Here is an 18,438-nt window from a genome sequence, read left to right as displayed (position 1 = left end):
TATCGTGGAATTCTTTTGAACTAATCTCTTGGATCATTGTCAAATGTACCAATATTAAGCCCATAGCAATAATGTCTCATGGTGCACAGATGCAAGTTCACAGTTCTTTGGCCTGAATATAACCCAGCAGCTCAATTAGATGTAACAAATTCAGCTATGTTCAGGCTTGGATGAAGAATCATACTTAATCATTTAAAGTTAAGCCTGGTGACATGTTCAAATAATCCACCACATGGCCACGTGTTGTGCATTAACTACCACAGCTAAAAAAAAAAGCTATGATAGGAGTTTAAGTATTGTGGACGGGCATTTCAGTATTGCAAAGTAGTTTCAGGAATACAATTGCTGTATTCAAATATTTACCTACCTGAAAATCGCCTGCTCTCCCAAGTCAGGCCAGAAAATCCTCTGTGCAGCAATGTCAGCATCTAACGCCACTGCATTTCGCAGCTGCACAGCTATCTGGGTGTACTCTTTGTGGTGGAGTCCCAGTTTCCTAATGTCATGGCGATTAGTGAAGATCAGGTAGGGTTCCTTTCCTATCAGAAAGGTCAAAGATTTAGTGCAAAGGTTATCAATTCCTATGGTGAATTCTGGAATACTCTTAGCAGTGATTTGTGAAGAGCACAATTAAAATCATATTAGTACTTTATTTTAATCAAGATCCTTCATTGATATTCAACATGTTTGCATTCACAACACTTTCAAGTATGTACTGTACAGAAATGTGCAACACATTGAATTGTCTATTATTCCTGAAGTATAATTTAAATTCAATTGGATCAATAATTTAGAACACTCAGTCCACATTTAGGTAGGTTGTATCCATGCTTTGGAACATGTTTAAGGAATCGTGCTGTAAAACACAATTATAAAACATTAGTTAGGCTTCAGCTAGAGTATTGTGTTCAGTTCTGGGCACCACACTTTAGGAAGGATGTCAAGTATTGGAGGCAGTGCCAAGGATGGTACCAGGAATGAGGGACTTCAGTTATCAGGAGAGGCTAGAGAAGCCAGGATTATTCTCCTTGGAGCAGAGAAGGTTAAGAGGAGAATTAATAAGAATTCAAAATTATGAGGGGATTCAATAGGGTGAACAAGAGGAAACTATTTCCACTGGCGGGTGGGTCGGTAACCCGAGGACACCGATTTAAAATAGTTCTTAAAAAAATAGGAGGTGGAGAATTTTTTTCACACATCAAATTGTCCTCCTCCTGTGCTGTATAATTCTATGATAAACCAATATTAAAATGGGACCAATACTTGGCTAATAGGAGAGAAGAAGCGGCAATTATCATAATAGACAAACACTGGAAAGATTGACTGGAATTGCATCAGATCCAAGACAGGAGAAAGCTGCACAGAATTGGAGACTTAGATAAGGAATGGCAATAGTTCTAATAATCTATCAAGCACAAGTGGGCTTTCCCCAGCACCCATAGATTTGTACCCCTAGCAATTGGCAATAGTGTTTAGCTGAAAGTCACTGCTTGTTGAAAACATACCCACCTACTGCCTTGCAAAATCCGGAAGCTGGATCCATGCGGTATCCTGCACGACATTCACATTTATAACTTCCTTTTAAATTGATGCAAAGTTGACTGCAGGTTCCAGGGTTTTGGCACTCATCAATATCTGCAAAAAATTAGCAACAATAACATTACATTTATAGAGCGCCTTTCACATCGGGAGGACGTCCCAAAGCGCTGAACAGTCAGATGTCAGGGCCCGAGCATGGGGGAGGGGTGGTGTAGGGGTGAGAGAAGGCAGAGAGTTGGGAGGGAGACCAAAGGCACGGTCGAAGAGAAGGGTCTTGAGACCGGCCTCGAAGGAGGCAAGGGAGGAAGTGAGGCAAAGGGACCATGGGATGGAGTTCCAGAGTGTGGGGGCAGAAAGGCTGAAAGCCCGGCCACCAATGGTAGGGCGGTAGACATGGAGCAGACCGGAGCCCGATGAACAGAGGGAGCGGGCAGGTTGGTAGGGAGTCAGCAGATCAGAGAGGTAGGAGGGGGCAAGGCCATGGATGGCCTTAAAGGTGAGGACGAGGATCTTGAACTCAATCCTCTGGGGCATGGGGAGCCAGTGGAGTCGGGCAAGGGGTGGGGTCATGGAGCCTGGTGGCAATGGAATAGTTACATAAAATGAGGTCAAATCTCTTGAATCTGGTTATGAATCAGCCAACTTACCACCACAGTTCTTTCCATCAACCAACTCCAAACCAGATGGGCAATCACATTCGTAACCAAGGACCAGATTCTTGCAGATGTCAGAGCAGCCACCATTGTTCACCAGGCACTCATTCAACTCTACAGAGAGAAACCTCACATTTCAGTACAATAGTTTCAAATGGCTTTTGGGAGCAGAAAAGAACAGATGCCACATTAATTAACATATGCTATGGCAACACAGCTTTTGGCAACCTTAACCCTTGCAAAAATTAGTTGGTTGCAACGATAGTTTCTGAAGCCAAGATCAGCATTTGATGCCAATTTGACAAACTAGATGCTACTTCTGACATATGCTGCTTGGAACTTACTTTTGTTTTAATATAAATAATTTTGACATATTGCTTATGGAAGAAAACTTATTGACCTTTTTGATGAAACAATGAAGTCTTCTGGTCATTTGACCACCAGACTCGATAATCACACACAAGGATTTTTGATAGCCAAGTCAACTGATTAAATCCCAGGTTTTAAACAGCAGAAAATTAATTATTATTGCTGCAGTAGCTTTGTAGTGCAGTCTTTCTCTAAAGAAGGAACACACACAAACATGTGCGCTTTAAGAACATGGGTTTATGAAACTAAACCAAAGAGCACATTGGTGCTTTCCTGACGTGAACCAACTGAAGAGATGGACAGATTCCAAATGCACAAGAGACATTTTGCCAAAAAAATCAATTTGAGCCAACTACAGCCAACAATTTAAAGTTTGCAAACTTCTTGCAGAATGGGGAAAAAAGTATTTGAAGTTTAATAAGCTCCAGTCAGTTGAAGACAGCAGTAGTAGGCTAGAGAACAAATACTGACAGGTTACGAGTCAGGTTTCACTCCCCTTCCTTCTCCACAAACCCCAAATCTATCTGGTTTTGAAGCATGCCATAAACATTCCAAACACTTATTGAAAAGACACAAGCAATCAAGTCTATAAGGGATGAAAACTAGTTCTGAAATTATAGCAAGGTAGCATCTCAGAGCGTTTAATCATTATATTCATTATGTAGATAAATCTCACTGGGGCTGCCCTTCAGTCATTTCCCCACCCCTCTTGGCTGCCCAATCAGCTGTGTAAAGTGCTTTGAGACATTCTCCTGATGTGAAATGTACCATATAAATATGGATGACAAATGAAGGGAAACGTAGCAATGCACTAACATTGCACATACAGCACAGAAATAGGCCATTTTGGCTCAACCAGCCCATGTTAATACTTATACTCTGAGCCTCTACCCAATCCCTCCATTTCCTTATGTAGCATCAAATTTCCTCTTAAAGAATTCTTTCTATTTCAACCGCAGCTTCCAGCAGCAAGTTCCATATTCTCTCCTACCCTCTATAGGAAGTTCCTCCAAAATTTGTCCATCTTACATTTACGTCTCCTTGTTTGAGGCTCAAACGGAATCTTGTGGATGAATGAAACGAGTAGTGGATGTGAAAAAAATCTGTTTATAAGAGTCAACATAAAATGCCCTTCATGCAGGGTAGCATCCTAGTGCGCTCAACAGTGGCAGAGCACGACGCCGAGCCAGAGGTGACCGTAGGCCCGGTCAAAGAGGAAGGTCTTCTAGCATGACCTGAAGATGGGAAAGGGTCAAGATGAAGGGATAGACCAAGAGTGTTCCAGAATTTCGGGGCACAGTGGCTGAAAGAGTTGCCACCGAGCAAGTCCTCTAGCAAAGCAATTATTTCCCTCCATTTAGTACCACACCAGGCACAGAATTAAACTGCTGAGTGATGAGAAGATGTTTAGATGCTTAGAAAATTGCCAGATCAAAGATCAACTTCAATGATATACAACATACTTGAGACTTTGCTTTATGATTGAACAGAAAATAGCAATAACTACAAGCCTTAAGCACTTACTACATCCATTAAAGGGCTCATCACTCCAGTCCCTACAGTCCTGAATACGGTTACATACTTTGGCGATGTCTATACATTCTCCACTTTGACACTTGAAGTCATTTGGTCCCTTGCACTCTGAAACTGCAGAAAAAACAAAGATCAAACTTTTGGCTTGGAAATGAAAGCCTAACGTTGCTTCATTTAATTGGGTGCTCACCATTCTTGCAGTTGACCTCGTCACTGCCATCATTGCAGTCCTTAAACTCATCACATTTCCTTCTTCCATGAATACAGTTGCCGTCATCACATCTAAAGTAATCTGGTCTACATGTTTGAGTTGCTGAAAAATCAGGATAAAAGTTCAGGCAGATGAGAGATTTAACATCTCATTCCAAAGGATGGTACTTCAGACAATTCGACACTCCCCCAGCAAAGCACTAGAGTACCAGCCTGATCTGAGCAAGTACATTCAGCCAGGCAGTGGTGAGTGTGCTTGGTTTCCCCAGGCAGAACTACTGTCACACCAGCAGCCTCTTTGACATATTGCTTCAGTAAAAGTCTGCATTATGGAACATCAACTTGAAATAGGTGACTCAGTTTTGTGGAAGCGAGATGCAAATTTCATTTAAAGAACAGAAATAGTTTCACATTGCAAGAATTGAAAGGTCGAAATGTCTTATTTTGAAGTATCAAGAGTGCTACATTTAGAGAAGGCAAATGCACTCTTGAAATTGGCTTATACTAAGAATTTACAAGGATGGAACATCTTCAGCACATGATTTAAAAATCAGAAAAGTCTATTGGATTATAGTCGCTGCACTAACTCAATACAACTCGTTTAAACTGAGTGTATAGGGAAATATTTAATGGCAGCCTGTACTTTACAAATACAAAAAAGGTGATTCCGGACAGAAAATAAAGCTACTTACGGCAGCTCACTTCATCACTTCCATCTTTACAGTCAAGGTCTCCGTCACAGTGCCAGAGGTGGTGAACGCATTCACCTGAACTACACTGGAAGTCACTAGGAGAACAGGTTACAGGAGAAAGGGTGCGCATACAGAAGCTTGCAGATTCATCAGAGTCATCTGAACAGTCATTTTTGGTATCACACACCCAGGTCAGTGGGATACACTCCAAATTATTACACTGAAACTCATGTGGCCCACAGGTAGGTGTACGACACCCTTGTTCGTCACTTCCATCATCACAGTCATCCTCCCCATTGCAAACAAAGGTCTTGGAAACACAACGCCCACTGGAGCATGTGAATTCTAATGGATTGCAAGAAGGCTGGGCTGAAAGATAAAATTAAATGAGACCATTAGCCATGAGGTTTTCTTCATCACTAAGTAAATTCTAGTTTGCGTGTGCTCTTCTCCAAATTCTTTGGATACTTTTGAACAATGGGAAATATATATCAAATATAAGATTTCCTTTGATGCAAAGCAGAATGGTGAAGCTTAATCTGAATAGGTAGGTCCTATTCAAATAGACCCAAGTTGTCTTTGATGAGTTTGTCGATCTCATTCCAAAGAATAGTTGAATTACTTTTTATTTACTTAATGTCCCACATGTTCCATTCAATAGGCTGGATCCAGAGGTTTATTCCCCCCCTCAAAAAATAATTAATGTTGTTTAAGACTGGGCAAGGATTTAAAAATTGGTCCATTGTTGATGCTGATCCAGTAAGAGTTTACAATCACATCACTGAATTCAAGTGGTCACTTGCTTATTTTCATCTTTATTGGCAACTTGAAAGCTTTTCTGACAGCTGTGTTTTAGATGAAGTTGCTCTCTCTTTAGCTAAATGTTTATAAAGAACCTACCACAATTATCCTCGTCACTGCTGTCATCACAGTCCTTTCCTCCATTACATTTCCAGGAGACAGGAATACAACGAAGAGATCCAGCACCACAGCTGAATTCATTGACATGGCATCTACTGGTATCTGAAACATCACAATATTAAAACATTTCTTCTGACTGAGTAACTATGGAAGTTAAAATAAAATGCATGAGCTGTATGCCACCCCACCCCCCAAAAAAAGCTATGGGACATTTGGAGCGGATGGGGAGGGGGGGAAAGTGAAGAGTCAAACATGTAATTCACCCCATATTTTGGAGATGGCAATTATGACAAAAATCTACATCTATTGTCTTTCCTCTAGTTAGCATAATTCAATGGGACAAGGAAGTGTACCTGTGGTTGTCTAATATGAGAGAAGTCTACTCATTGGCTTGAAAAAAGGTTTCTTAAAGCTATCTCAACCTTCTGCAAATCAAAAGTTTTGAACATTTGTTGCCAGCAAAGCACTGTTATTTGCCATTCTTTTACGGATTGCACGGAAGTAAACATTGCAAGAACTGTATGGAGGAAGAGAGCAGTAGCCATGTCACTTCATCAATCATCCTTGGTTTCCAGCTACTCCATTATGAGAAGTCAATTGTAGACCAGATGGAGCAATAGGCTGACAGTTCTCAGCATCATTAATTGCCACTTCTGATTTGGACACAACTAACTCACCTCAGGGTGTCTGTCCTATATTTTCTATTGTGCTGCATATCATGACCCAGTAAAGCTCATCCATCCAAATAGGGCCAACTCAAATCTACTACTCACGGCCATTGAGAATGTGTGTTTTTTCATGACTTGCTGAGAAAGAATCAAGAACCTGGATTTAATGCCTTATTTTAGATGTTAAGCATCTAAATGTTTCCAGCTCAATTCAGTTTACACTTGAATGTTAAGTTGTCTTCTGGATTTTATTACCAAGCTGTCAGCTTACATAGGCGAAATGCATAGGAACAGATCTGCACAGGGAGACTCTAGTAATGGGTAGATTGAAGACTGGTTTCAATTGCAAATATTTTCAAAATTCATGTCCATAACTAAGGCTGTCAATGTGGCCATTCATAGAATAGACAACTGTTCAGGAAGGCAACAAGCCAAGTGTTGCCTACAGCATGGAATAACAAGAAAACTACAGACAAGAGAAAATGAACAGGATAATTAAGCCAGGCAAGGCAAATGGGAAGACTGGTTCACAAGCATTTTAAGAGTCAAATGAGGGAAGGTTGTACTCCAATGCAGGTAGAGGCAACCCCAATGCATTTTAGATCAGCTAGAGGAGGATTTAGAATACAGAGTGATTTTGAAGTACTACCTGCACAGAAGGCAGCCGAAAGACAACATCAACTTAAGCATGATGCCAGTAGAGCTTCAATCTCAATACCCAGTTCTCGTCACTGTTTCCATGGCAGTACTTAAAACATTTCATTCAAATAAGTCACAGGAAGTTAATCTTAACCAGGACAGCTCCAGGTCTGGAAAGCTATTTATAGCTTTCAAACCCAGAGAGGAAGAGGACAAGATGTTTAAATATCATGGACATGAGAGTACAGGTTGAAGCCAAACTTGAAACCAGATTTCAACACTTCACTGAGGAGGCTCAGAGCAGGCAAGTCAATGTCTGCCTATACATTGGCCTACCTACCTTCTGGATATTAGAGTTGTCTTGAAATATGCAATAATCTGTTTTTAAATGTCTTAATCGTCTAAAAGAAGTTAGTTCAGGGAGGGGACTATGAGCCAATTTTAAATATTGCATTGACGTATTCAATTAGAATTCACTAAGCCACTGTTTTTATAATACATAAATCTCCAGTTTGAAATATGCAAGTGTTAGAAGACTTATGACAATGAAGCAGTTGAATTATCCAGGTTATTAGATTATCTTCTTTGAATTGTTGAGAAGTGCAGAACCTACCATTTGTACACACTTGTCCATCTGCCTTCAACTGCATCCCAGAGGGACACACACAGGAGTATTTTAGGGACTGAGTGTTGATCTGAGGAGCAGGGAGACACAGGTATTCACAGCCTCCATTCGTAACACCGTCATTGCACCAATTTATGCCTGTGGACAAAAATCAATAGATTGTCTGGAGCACCGTTCTAATCAAACTGCTCAATAATGTAAACCAAGTTTGTGCCCGAACAAAAATGCTACAACATGCTACAATGAGGAAATGTCAAGGATTTACAAATTGAGAAGTTTTTAATCAAGTTTGATTCCATTAAATGTTTCAGCTCGAGCTCTTACCAGGTGGCTGAATTAGTTCATGGTACACAATGATGTCTCGAGGTTCTTTCAGGTTGGAAGCTAAAGTCACCACATTCTCTCCTGTTAGCTTACTGGCTCGAAAGAGAGCTTCATTCCCTCCATCAATCCAGAAGACATGATCCTGCGAACAAAATCAATTTCATTTCAAGACCTAACACCCACTAACATTCCTTCTTTGATTGAAGTGGTATATCAGCTCTATAGACTGCCAGGAAGTATTGCAATTCTTAAGTGTATATTATGGTCCATTAAATCCCTCTATGATAACAACAAAAAACAAGATTACATTTGTACAGCGCCTTTCACGTTGGGAGGATATCCCAAGGTGCTGGACAATGTACAGCATTTCAGACCTGAGCTGGGGTCAGGGGGGGAAAAGGGGAGAGGAAGATGGTGGCCGAAGTCATGGTTGAAGAGGAGGGTCTTGAGGCGGGACTTGAAGGAGGCTAAGGAGGTGGTGAGGTGGAGTGACTGGGGGATGGAGTTCCAGAGGTTGAGGGCAGAGTGGCTGAAGGCTCTCTCGCCAATGACAGTCAATGCTTACACTATTCCATGTGCTCAGTCAAACTGAGGCTCGAGCAACAAATAGAGAAATAACCAAAATAATTGCTACATTTGATAAGAATGTAGTTTATCACTGCTTTTATATCTAGATGTTTAGTTCCAAATTCATCTATAAAATATGGGTAATGGAGTCTCATGCTTCAGATCCACACAATGTTTTGTTAAACCAGTTCTACTCTTCTGAAGGCTATTAAGATATCAGACCACTTCCTTCATTATACAGGGAGTGATTTGGGTTTTCCTTCACCATACAACCAATATACTTTAAACATTAACAACTTGGACACATAGACAACCAGAGGCTTGAAGGAGCATCGGGTGGCTTTCTAGCATGCTGTGATCTACTCAATATATTGAAGTATTGATGGACAAATTTCTGTAATGAACATAAATGGTCCACTATCTTTTAAAGTTGACCAGAGACCAGTGCAAAGGAATAAGTATTCTGCTCATCCAACACTCACCAGGAATATTACTTCAATTCAAAGTTACATACATTCACACCTGAAGGACATGAACCTTACCTCAAATATTGCGAGACTGAAAGGATGAGCAAGGAATTCCTGAGACTGTAGCACGGTTCTTCTATCCTGGCCATTTAAGCTTACACATGACAGGCTGTGTACTTTTGAATCAACCCAATAAAGGTGGCTATTCACAAGGTCTGTAGACAAGGGAGCAATCACTTAAAGAAACGACTTGACAATCCAAACGTTGGGAAAAAAATGGACCTTTAGCACTCTGCTCACCTAGTGCAATGCCATTTGGCCACTGAATATCTTGGGTAACCAGGAGCTGACGATCAACACCGTTCATCCCTGCTTTTTCTATTACTGCTGGTTCACCCCAGTCTGACCAGTAAATGAACCTTCGACATAAAAGTATATCAGTGAATTAGCACAAACTTCAGGTGTTTTCCTTTCCCACGTCTAAACTGAGAAACATCATGGGGCACACAGACTTAATTTTAGGATACATTGATGTATACATTAAAATAAACCCAAATTCCCCACAACTAGTAGCAAGACGAATAAAGGATGCTTAAGCACCTTCCATTATATATAGAGGAAGCCAATGACTGCCTGGACTACAGTTCAGTGGTATACACAGATGAGCTTACATCAAAAAGAGCCCTAGATTTAGGTGGAATGGACCATTCCACATGAGATTAGCCATTAATTTAACTAGCCACTTAGTTTTTTTAAGAGAACAATGCACCAATCACTTGCAGCAATAAAACTTTGGGAAATTTGTTCAGCAACTGCACATTTACTTATTACATCTTTATCTAGTTATTCCCTTGTGCACACAGTGTATATACAGGCAGAGCAACCAGTACAGTGTATGTACAGCCTATAGTGTATACCTAGCCAATATAGAACTATAACAATATAAAAGTGTGGGCCTTTCTAGAGCCACCAATTCATTGTCTTATATAATGAAGTAATGAATGCGGCACATTTTCCTCTCCACTTTGGTATTTTTGTGGTGGAAGAAAAGATGAGATAAACAGTATGAACAAAATATGGCAAGAAAGGAGAACTAGTATAAAAGCTTTTGTGACTGTATACTAGACTTGCTCTCAATTAGCCACCTGGCTGCCCAAGGTGCTTAATTGCCTCTAATATAGAGACCATCATATATGTTGAAAGACAGGTTGTGGATACATAATTTGATATAAACCATCAGTACCCGGATAGTGGATCAACTGCCACAGAAGATGGCTCCCTGAGGTCAGTGTCAAAGAGAATCTTCATTTTGATTCCATCAAAGGTAGCCACGGATATGGTTTTATTGCTGGCATCAGTCCAGTAGATGTGCTTGTAGATCCAATCCACAGCAATGCCCACAGGAATATGGGAACCCTTAAGAACTTGGAATACACTGGGTTGTCTTCTTGTTTATCTATGGACATACTTAAAGATTGAGATGTTCACATTAAATTAGGAGTCTCAGACTTCATGAAAAGATGGAGTCAACCAAAGTTAATGGCAAAGCTATTTGTGCATTTGCTACAACAGAACCGTATTTGATCAGTTTGTTGAAATGAGTTACATATGACCATGCCATTATCAGATAGTAACCTCTTTCTAAGATGAGGACACATAATTATGCCATATCTTCTCTAGAAAGATTGTTTTGGGGTCAGCCAGGTGTCATGTGGCAACCAATCACTGTGCTTATGAATATCCAAACTAAATGGAGCTCCAAGCATCCCACCTCCACATAGAAATTCCAAAGATAGGCTTTTGGAAGGGAATACGCTCTCTCTCCCTCCTTACCTAATTCAACTTACCTAATTCCAGAAAGCATTAGGCACATTCTGGCAAGAGCCAAGATTTGGAGATCTCATCATGTGCATTGGGGTACTGCTCAAGTACAATCAGCTAAAACCCCATAGTTTGCCATCGATAGCACTGTCTGGCAAGCTTGCCAGCTAGGACCTCTCTTCGTCTTTGGGCTTTGGCTTGCAGGGCTTAATTGGAGCTGAGTGGGAAGAGTCCCTGCCCCCAGTGACTGGTCTGGCCTTCCAGGTCCTGCTGATGAGCCAGGCTGGCTTTGCAGTACCCTGGAATACTGCAAATCTGCCAGCCTCAGGAACCGGAAAACTGAGACCGCCACAGAGGGTGGGCTTGATTACGACATATTGTTGCCAAACGCGTCGCCTTGGAGCCAGTTCAGCTCCAAAGAGACCCTGCTTACCTCCCTCACATCCACTGGAGGAACGTCACTAGTTGGTTATTTGACATCCAACAAGCACAGGTTTGAACCCTCACTAGGTGCATGGTAGGTACAAGGAACTCCCTGCAAGCTTCCTGGTATGCAGCGCAGCTCAGCATGACACGTGTGAGAGTATTACCACCATCTTCCTTCCCACAACTCAGAAATGTGTCCCATCCCATTGAGTGATGGTCCACCAATTGGAAGTGCGAACTTAACCAGCAGCTGCTGACCTCTCTGTAAACCAATCAATGTGGATCCCAGGCGCTGTATGTACAAACATGTATTTGCAAACTCAGACTTCAGAATGTTCCAGCAGCTGTTGCCCCAAGTTTTAGAATTTCCTCATCAGCTAACTGGCAGACATCTGCCTTCAGCATGGTGGCCAGACCTTTACAGGACAGCTTGTACTGTGCCAACCTTCAAGGTTCAAGTCCAACGCTGCATAACAGGTTACTCAGTGTCAGCTACTCATTCCAGGTGAGGAGCCTTGGCAAATAGTGGTGTCCACTGTGAAGTCAACAGTCTCCAGGGTCAGTAGAGGACAGAGCCCCCCCTCCCTCCTTGCAAATGCTTCCCGCGTTTGCCACAAATCCACCACACTGCTTGATCCTGGACGTTGCACATGGGCTGGAGGAAGCCTTTCTACTGGATCCACAGGAGCTCGGATCCATTCAGTTAACCTTCCATTAAATATTCTCTAGAAATGAAATAGCTAACAATTTTTATGAGGGATCTTCAAGTCTGTCACAAGACAGTTTCCAAATTAGATTTGCCAATATTTGAAAAACAGGTCAGGGAAGCAGTTGACAGTGCATCCAAAAATTAAGATAAGTAGGTCCAACAGCAGATAGGCAGATAATTAGGTTAGGGTAATACAAGAACTAACTGGTGAGTGTTGGCCAGTATCTAATAGGTTTGAATAGATTATATGCAGATAAAAAACAAAACCTTATACCTGTATCAACTACTGCACCTGAGAAGTGTTAACAGGTTTATAAATTCTCTGCGTTACAGTTTATAGTAATTCTTAAATTCACAGTGTTTGCATTACCTGAAAATTGTCTTCTGTCCCAAATCACCCCAGAAAATTCTTTGTGCAGCAATATCAGTGTCTAGCGATATCACATTTCTCAGTTCCAGAGCTACCTTTGTGTACTCCTTGCTGTGAAGTCCTAGTTTCCTGATATCGTGGTGATCAGTAAAGAATAGATAAGGCTCTGTTCCTAGTAGAGTAATACAGCAGGAAGTCAAACTTTGAATGGAGAAATACATAACATAAGAATTTGCTAGGCAAAAGATCAAGATACATTCAGTTCATCTTCCACCGTCCTACATATTTGTTTGGGACACTACATGTCAAATACAATTCTATGAGGGGTTGGACAAGAAAGAGGATGACAGTGTTGAAATCTTATGTGGTAGAAGGAAATCTACATGGTAGAAGGATTGAAGATCAAAAGACAAAAGCTGCAAGTACCATGGTATTAAAGGATTGGAGATACAGAAAGGGTATGGTTTGAATATTTTGTAGCATTTGGAGTTGAGGATTTAAATAGAAACTACAGCTGGGGTGGGAACAAGACTGCAGACTGTTTCACGCCCCCACCATCAGTGGGAGAACCATTGGGTATGGGGCAGACAGTGAAGAGTATTTCGGGGGAGAGAAGAGAAGAATGCTAAGATTAATTACTGCACGGTTTTCAGGCACAGAAGTACATTTTCTTTGGGGAAGAGGAGAAGGCTAGAGAGGTTTCCATTCCTTACCTTAAAAACAACAGATTACCCACTAATATCCTGGCAGGGAGAACTTGGACTTTCCTTAACTTTCTACTTGCCTATTCCCTTGCAAACTCCAGTGGTTGGATCAATGTGATAGCCTGTATGACATTCACATTTATAGCTTCCTTTCAGATTGATGCAAATTTGACCGCAAGTTCCAGGCTTCTGACACTCATCGACATCTATAATGGAAGAGTTTCATGAAAGGAGCAAGTTTATAACATTATCGTCATGTAAAGAAGTAAGTTTGTACCATTAGTTAACAACAACAACAAAGGGTTAGTTGACTTGCCTCCACATGTTTTCTGGTCAATCAACTCAAAGCCATCAGGACAATGACATTCATACCCAATGGGACGATCCTTGCACAGGTGAGAGCAGCCACCACTGTTGTCCAAGCATTCGTTCACATCTGCAGATTAAAAGGATCAAGTTGTTTCAGCAGTTCAAAGACTACAGTGGAGTCCTGTAGCTCATTGGTTAGAGCACTCGCCTCGCAAGCGAGAGGATCTGTGTTCGATTGCCGGGCAGGGTGAAACATTGGGCAAGTTTCCTTATGCCACATGCTGCTGTTTACCCAGTAGTAAGTAGGAACCCGGTTGTTTTTCGATTGGGGGATCACTTTTCCCAGGAGTAATAATCACTTTAAATAAAATAAATCAAAATTTTGTCATTCAATCCACGACTGTTTGTGGGACATTGCTGTGTGCAAATGGCTGCCGCGTTTCGCCCACAAAACAAACAGTCAATTCAAATTTGCAGTATATTCTGTGAAGCACTTTGAGACGTCTGGAAGATCTGAAAAGGTGTTGTATTAAATGCAAGGATTATTATTATTAACTGAAAGAAAACAAAAGGCAAATCTTCCAGAAAAATCTAATACAAACTACTCGGCAACTTAGAATCGAGAGTGGACTGTCAATTGACAGTGGACTGGAAATCTATTCTCAGCTACTCCGGATACAAATGTAGGAAGAATAAAGCCGATCACTGCTTGACCCATCATATACCTACCACATGACCCAAGCAGCACTTTGGTCAAATTAATACTCCCTCTTTACTCAAACAACTGGTTTTACACCCGGTGAAGGGGGGCACAAGGGAAAGGGAATGAAAGCCCAAACGAGTTCTAGAATTGAATTACAGCAAAAGGTTAATGCTTGTGGAAAACTGACTAGTGCACGTATTTGAGTCTAATGCACACTGAAACTCATGGTAAACGGACCCATGAGAAGGCTGCTCTGGAAGTAGACCATATCGGAATCCTTAAGGATTCCTCTCTTCCCTTTCCCCACCCCCCAAAAAAAACTCCAAATCTTCCTGGAATTTAGAGGAAACACAAGACATGGTTTTCAGTTTTGGAAGATTAAAATGCACATTGCACTGTTTATGACAAATCCCACAAAGGTCATTCAATACAGGTTCCCTTGGGAAGAGAACCTTGCACTGACTGTAATTATCAGCAGTTAAGGCAATCCTGGCATTTTACATGAGTTACATTGGAACAGTGCACAAAACCCCTCAGGGTTCCCAATAGATACTCAGGAAAAGCACCTTTGTATGGAATCTCAGGCACTGATAATCAAACTGATTGGCTTAGTCAGAAACAAATGCTTGTAAAACAGATGCTGACATTTTAAACTAGATGCACATCCGTAGCACTCCCAAGACACTTACGGCAACTTTTGAAGGGTTCATCACTCCAGTCCTTGCAGTCCAGATAGCGGTTACACACTTGGTTTATTTGTATGCATTCTCCGCTTTGGCACTTGAAATCAGTAGGCCCTGTGCATGTTGGAACTTCTGGAGGAAAGAATGATAAACGTTTCAGGAGAGAACATTTATTGAACTTTTGAAGCCTATAATTCAGATTGGACACCTACCTTTTGTGCAGTTGACCTCATCGCTGCCATCAATGCAGTTCATCATTTTGTTACATTCCCAGCTTTCAGGGATGCAGCTGCCATCACCACATCTGAACTGATCTGGTCTACACGTTTGAACAGCTGATAGAAAAATGGAAGTGAAATGTTGCAGGAAATCTTCTCACATTAATATTTAGCATGCAAACGATTTGAATGTTAAGACTTGACTATATAGAACGAGTCACAAGAGCTGCGAAAGGTTAGCAATGTTCACAATTTGCCCCATTCTTTTTGAACGACAACCATTCCCTCCATGTTTCAACAAAGAAAGGCTCAAAATCCCCAATGTATAATGCAATCCCCAGAAGTTACCTCGCTTGCAGAAAACATCTTATGCTATAGCGATTGTCCTAAAGACAGAAAAAAATTACAGTATTTTACTGAGTAAAAGCCACTCACTCCCATGAAGATCTAAGATATGAAATGAGGTTCTAGAGCCTTCAAATAGTTCCTCAGAAAGATTTTCACCAGATTGTTGGCACAACAACCCCATCAAACAGCATGGAATTCAGAGCAGAAAGAACTGGCTTGTGATAATTAGGAGACCCACAAACAACCCCTTAAAGGGATATGGGGATAGGGTGGGTAAATGGAATTAGGTTAGAAGATCAGCCATGATCTTATTAAATGGCGGGGCAGGCTCGAGGGACCGAATTGCCTACTCCTGCTCCTATTTCTTATGTTCTTATGTAAAGCTGTCGTCATGTGCCCCTTCTCACCTGTAGAGACCTAAAGCTTATAGATCTTTCGACTTACAACAATTAGCTTCATCACTTCCATCTTTGCAGTCAATCCCACCATCGCAGTACCATAGGCGGTGGATACATTCTCCTGAATCACATGGCATTTCACTCGGAGAACAGGTCACAGGAGGAGGAAGGGTATGGCCACAGCTGTCTCGAGATTCATCAGATCGATCAGTGCAGTCAGCATTGTTGTCACACACCCAGGTCAGTGGGATACACTCAGAGTTCTTGCACTGAAACTCATGTGGCCCACAGATAGGTGTACGACACCCTTGTTCATCACTTCCATCACCACAGTCATCTTCCCCATTGCACACAAAAGTCTGAGAAACACATCGGCCACTGGAGCATGTGAATTCTAGAGAACTGCAAGTGGACTGGGCTGGAAAAGACAAATTCACCATTTAAAGTTGAGATCTGTTGCCTCCGCTCGTTTGACAACTAGTCTCAGCTGTTTTCTTTCCTCTAATTCGCCCCTCTCCTTCTCCCCTCTTCCCCCACCCACTAATTCTAGTTTTAAAGAGGTTTAATATTAGAAATTTAAAGTTAAAATGAAGCTGCAAAATTTACTTATGTTCCACGTTAATAAATATAAAGTTTAGATTTTCTGAAAACGTCTCATTTAATGCACAAACTGAAGTAAAGTCCGACATCAAGTCCTGGACGAGGGCCAACTTTCTCCAACTCAACATCAGCAAGACCAAGGCCCTCCTGATTGGTTCGCATCTCGGGCGCTGGCAGCATCAGCCTCCACGGCTGCACACTCAACCTCACTAAGCCAGTCAGGAACCTGGGTGTCTTGTTTGACACTGAACTGTCCTTTCTCCCCCACATCCGTGCCATGACCGACACTGCCTACCACCACCTCCGCAACATTGCCAAACTCCGCCACTGCCTCACCCCGCAGGCTGCCAAAACCCTCACGAACGCACTCGTCACATCAAGGCTCGACTACGGGAACTCCCTCCTCATTGGTCTTCCCAACTCTTCCCTTCACAAGCTGCAGATCATCCAAAACTCGACTCGCCCTACAATTGGTGGCCGGGCTTTCAGCCTCTCTGCCCCCACACTCTGGAACTCCATCCCACGGTCCCTTCGCCTCACTTCCTCCCTTGCCTCCTTCAATGTCAGTCTCAAGACGCTTCTCTTCGACCGTGCCTTTGGTCTCTCTCCCAACTCTCTGCCTTTCCTCACTCCTACACCACCCCTCCCCCATGCTCGGGTCCTGACATCTGACTGTTCAGCGCTTTGGGACGTCCTCCTGATGTGAAAGGCGCTCTATAAATGTAATTTTGTTGTTGTTGTTGTAAAGATATTCATAACATCTCCACTGCCAATCTAGTTGTCTAGATGGCCTACTTCTGTTCTAACAGATTCAACAGCTTGGTACTTTATGCTTCTAAAACAATTATTTGCCCTTCTTACAATGACCAGTTAAACAATACCAACTCTGTCATCCCTCCACCCCTATTCTAAAGCCTACATTTTTACTACTGTTTCATAAATGTCACCCCAACACTCATCGTGTTCAATCATGTGTTTATGGTGCAAACACACAGGAAGATCACTTCATCCCAACCAATCCTAGTCCCTGGGAGCAAAACTCTCTTCTCACATCCACGTTTCCACACTTCCTGTTAATTCGCTTTGTGTTATGAAAGCCTTCTCTATTAGTTTTGTAAGTATCCTTTTTTTGGTCAGCTGGGTGTCTGGCACAATTAGAAATGCATTACTAGTAACCAAATCAGACAGAATGTCGTATGCATGCCACCTACAAATGGAAATTTCCATCTGGAACACAGTAATGCACTCTCTGGAGGTACACGTCACTTAATCAATTCTCCAGTGCATTAGATACAGTTTGGTGAGAGCCAAGACTTGGGGACCCCAGAGTGTGGTTGAAGTACTGCTGGAGCTTAGTCATCTAAAACAGCAAACTCATCATTGAGAGTGCTGGCTGGCAAACTTGCAGCTGCTAGTACTTTGGCTTGCAGGGTTGGTTCACAAGAGCAAGTGGGAAGAACCTTGCCCTTTCCAGTTCTATCAACAAGAGTTTTCTTAATTCCACAATTCCAAACCAGCTCCACGAGATGCCCACCCACCTCCACAAAGAATAAGCTTTATTTACAAGCATCTTCTGTTGTGCTGCAGATCATATTAAAAAAGTTGGTTATACAAATATGGTTCATTGCAACTTTTTAGCCCAGATTGCTTGATAAATTGTATTGAATTAGAAGAATATCCAATCTAATTTAAAAGTAGTTTGTAGTTGGTAGCATTGTTAATGGATGTAGAGTTCAAACATACAAGCAGCCAGTCAGTCTGAACACCTTTAACCCTAAAGTCACCTACCACAGAAATGTTCATCACTTCCATCAGTACAGTCTTCTTCTCCATCACATTTCCACTCTGAAGGGATGCAAAGTCTGTTTTTGCACTGAAACTGATATTCCTCACACGTAATTTGTAAATCTTGGGATAAAAAAAGAATTTTTTAAAAAAAATG

The 18,438-nt window shown here is 41.7% G+C and overlaps 1 protein-coding gene across 1 annotated transcript in view; it reads right to left on the bottom strand.

The window, feature by feature from the left end:
* Positions 1 to 18,438, bottom strand: part of LOC103178122 (low-density lipoprotein receptor-related protein 2) — a 44,268-nt gene that overhangs the window by 24,967 nt on the left and 863 nt on the right. Inside the window, 20 exon segments of the mRNA XM_042346794.1 lie at positions 368 to 539; positions 1,510 to 1,635; positions 2,187 to 2,306; positions 4,086 to 4,208; positions 4,285 to 4,407; positions 4,997 to 5,365; positions 5,897 to 6,019; positions 7,838 to 7,987; positions 8,174 to 8,315; positions 9,283 to 9,422; positions 9,508 to 9,626; positions 10,451 to 10,631; positions 10,634 to 10,674; positions 12,534 to 12,705; positions 13,318 to 13,443; positions 13,554 to 13,673; positions 14,939 to 15,061; positions 15,145 to 15,267; positions 15,943 to 16,314; positions 18,285 to 18,404. Coding sequence (XP_042202728.1) covers positions 368 to 539; positions 1,510 to 1,635; positions 2,187 to 2,306; positions 4,086 to 4,208; positions 4,285 to 4,407; positions 4,997 to 5,365; positions 5,897 to 6,019; positions 7,838 to 7,987; positions 8,174 to 8,315; positions 9,283 to 9,422; positions 9,508 to 9,626; positions 10,451 to 10,631; positions 10,634 to 10,674; positions 12,534 to 12,705; positions 13,318 to 13,443; positions 13,554 to 13,673; positions 14,939 to 15,061; positions 15,145 to 15,267; positions 15,943 to 16,314; positions 18,285 to 18,404 — 3,085 coding nt within the window.

Source organism: Callorhinchus milii, unplaced genomic scaffold (genome assembly GCF_018977255.1).
Source record: "Callorhinchus milii isolate IMCB2004 unplaced genomic scaffold, IMCB_Cmil_1.0 Scaffold1, whole genome shotgun sequence".
Taxonomy (NCBI): domain Eukaryota; kingdom Metazoa; phylum Chordata; class Chondrichthyes; order Chimaeriformes; family Callorhinchidae; genus Callorhinchus; species Callorhinchus milii.
The sequence above is the reverse complement of the archived record's forward strand: the minus strand, read 5'-3'. Positions and strand labels throughout refer to the sequence as shown.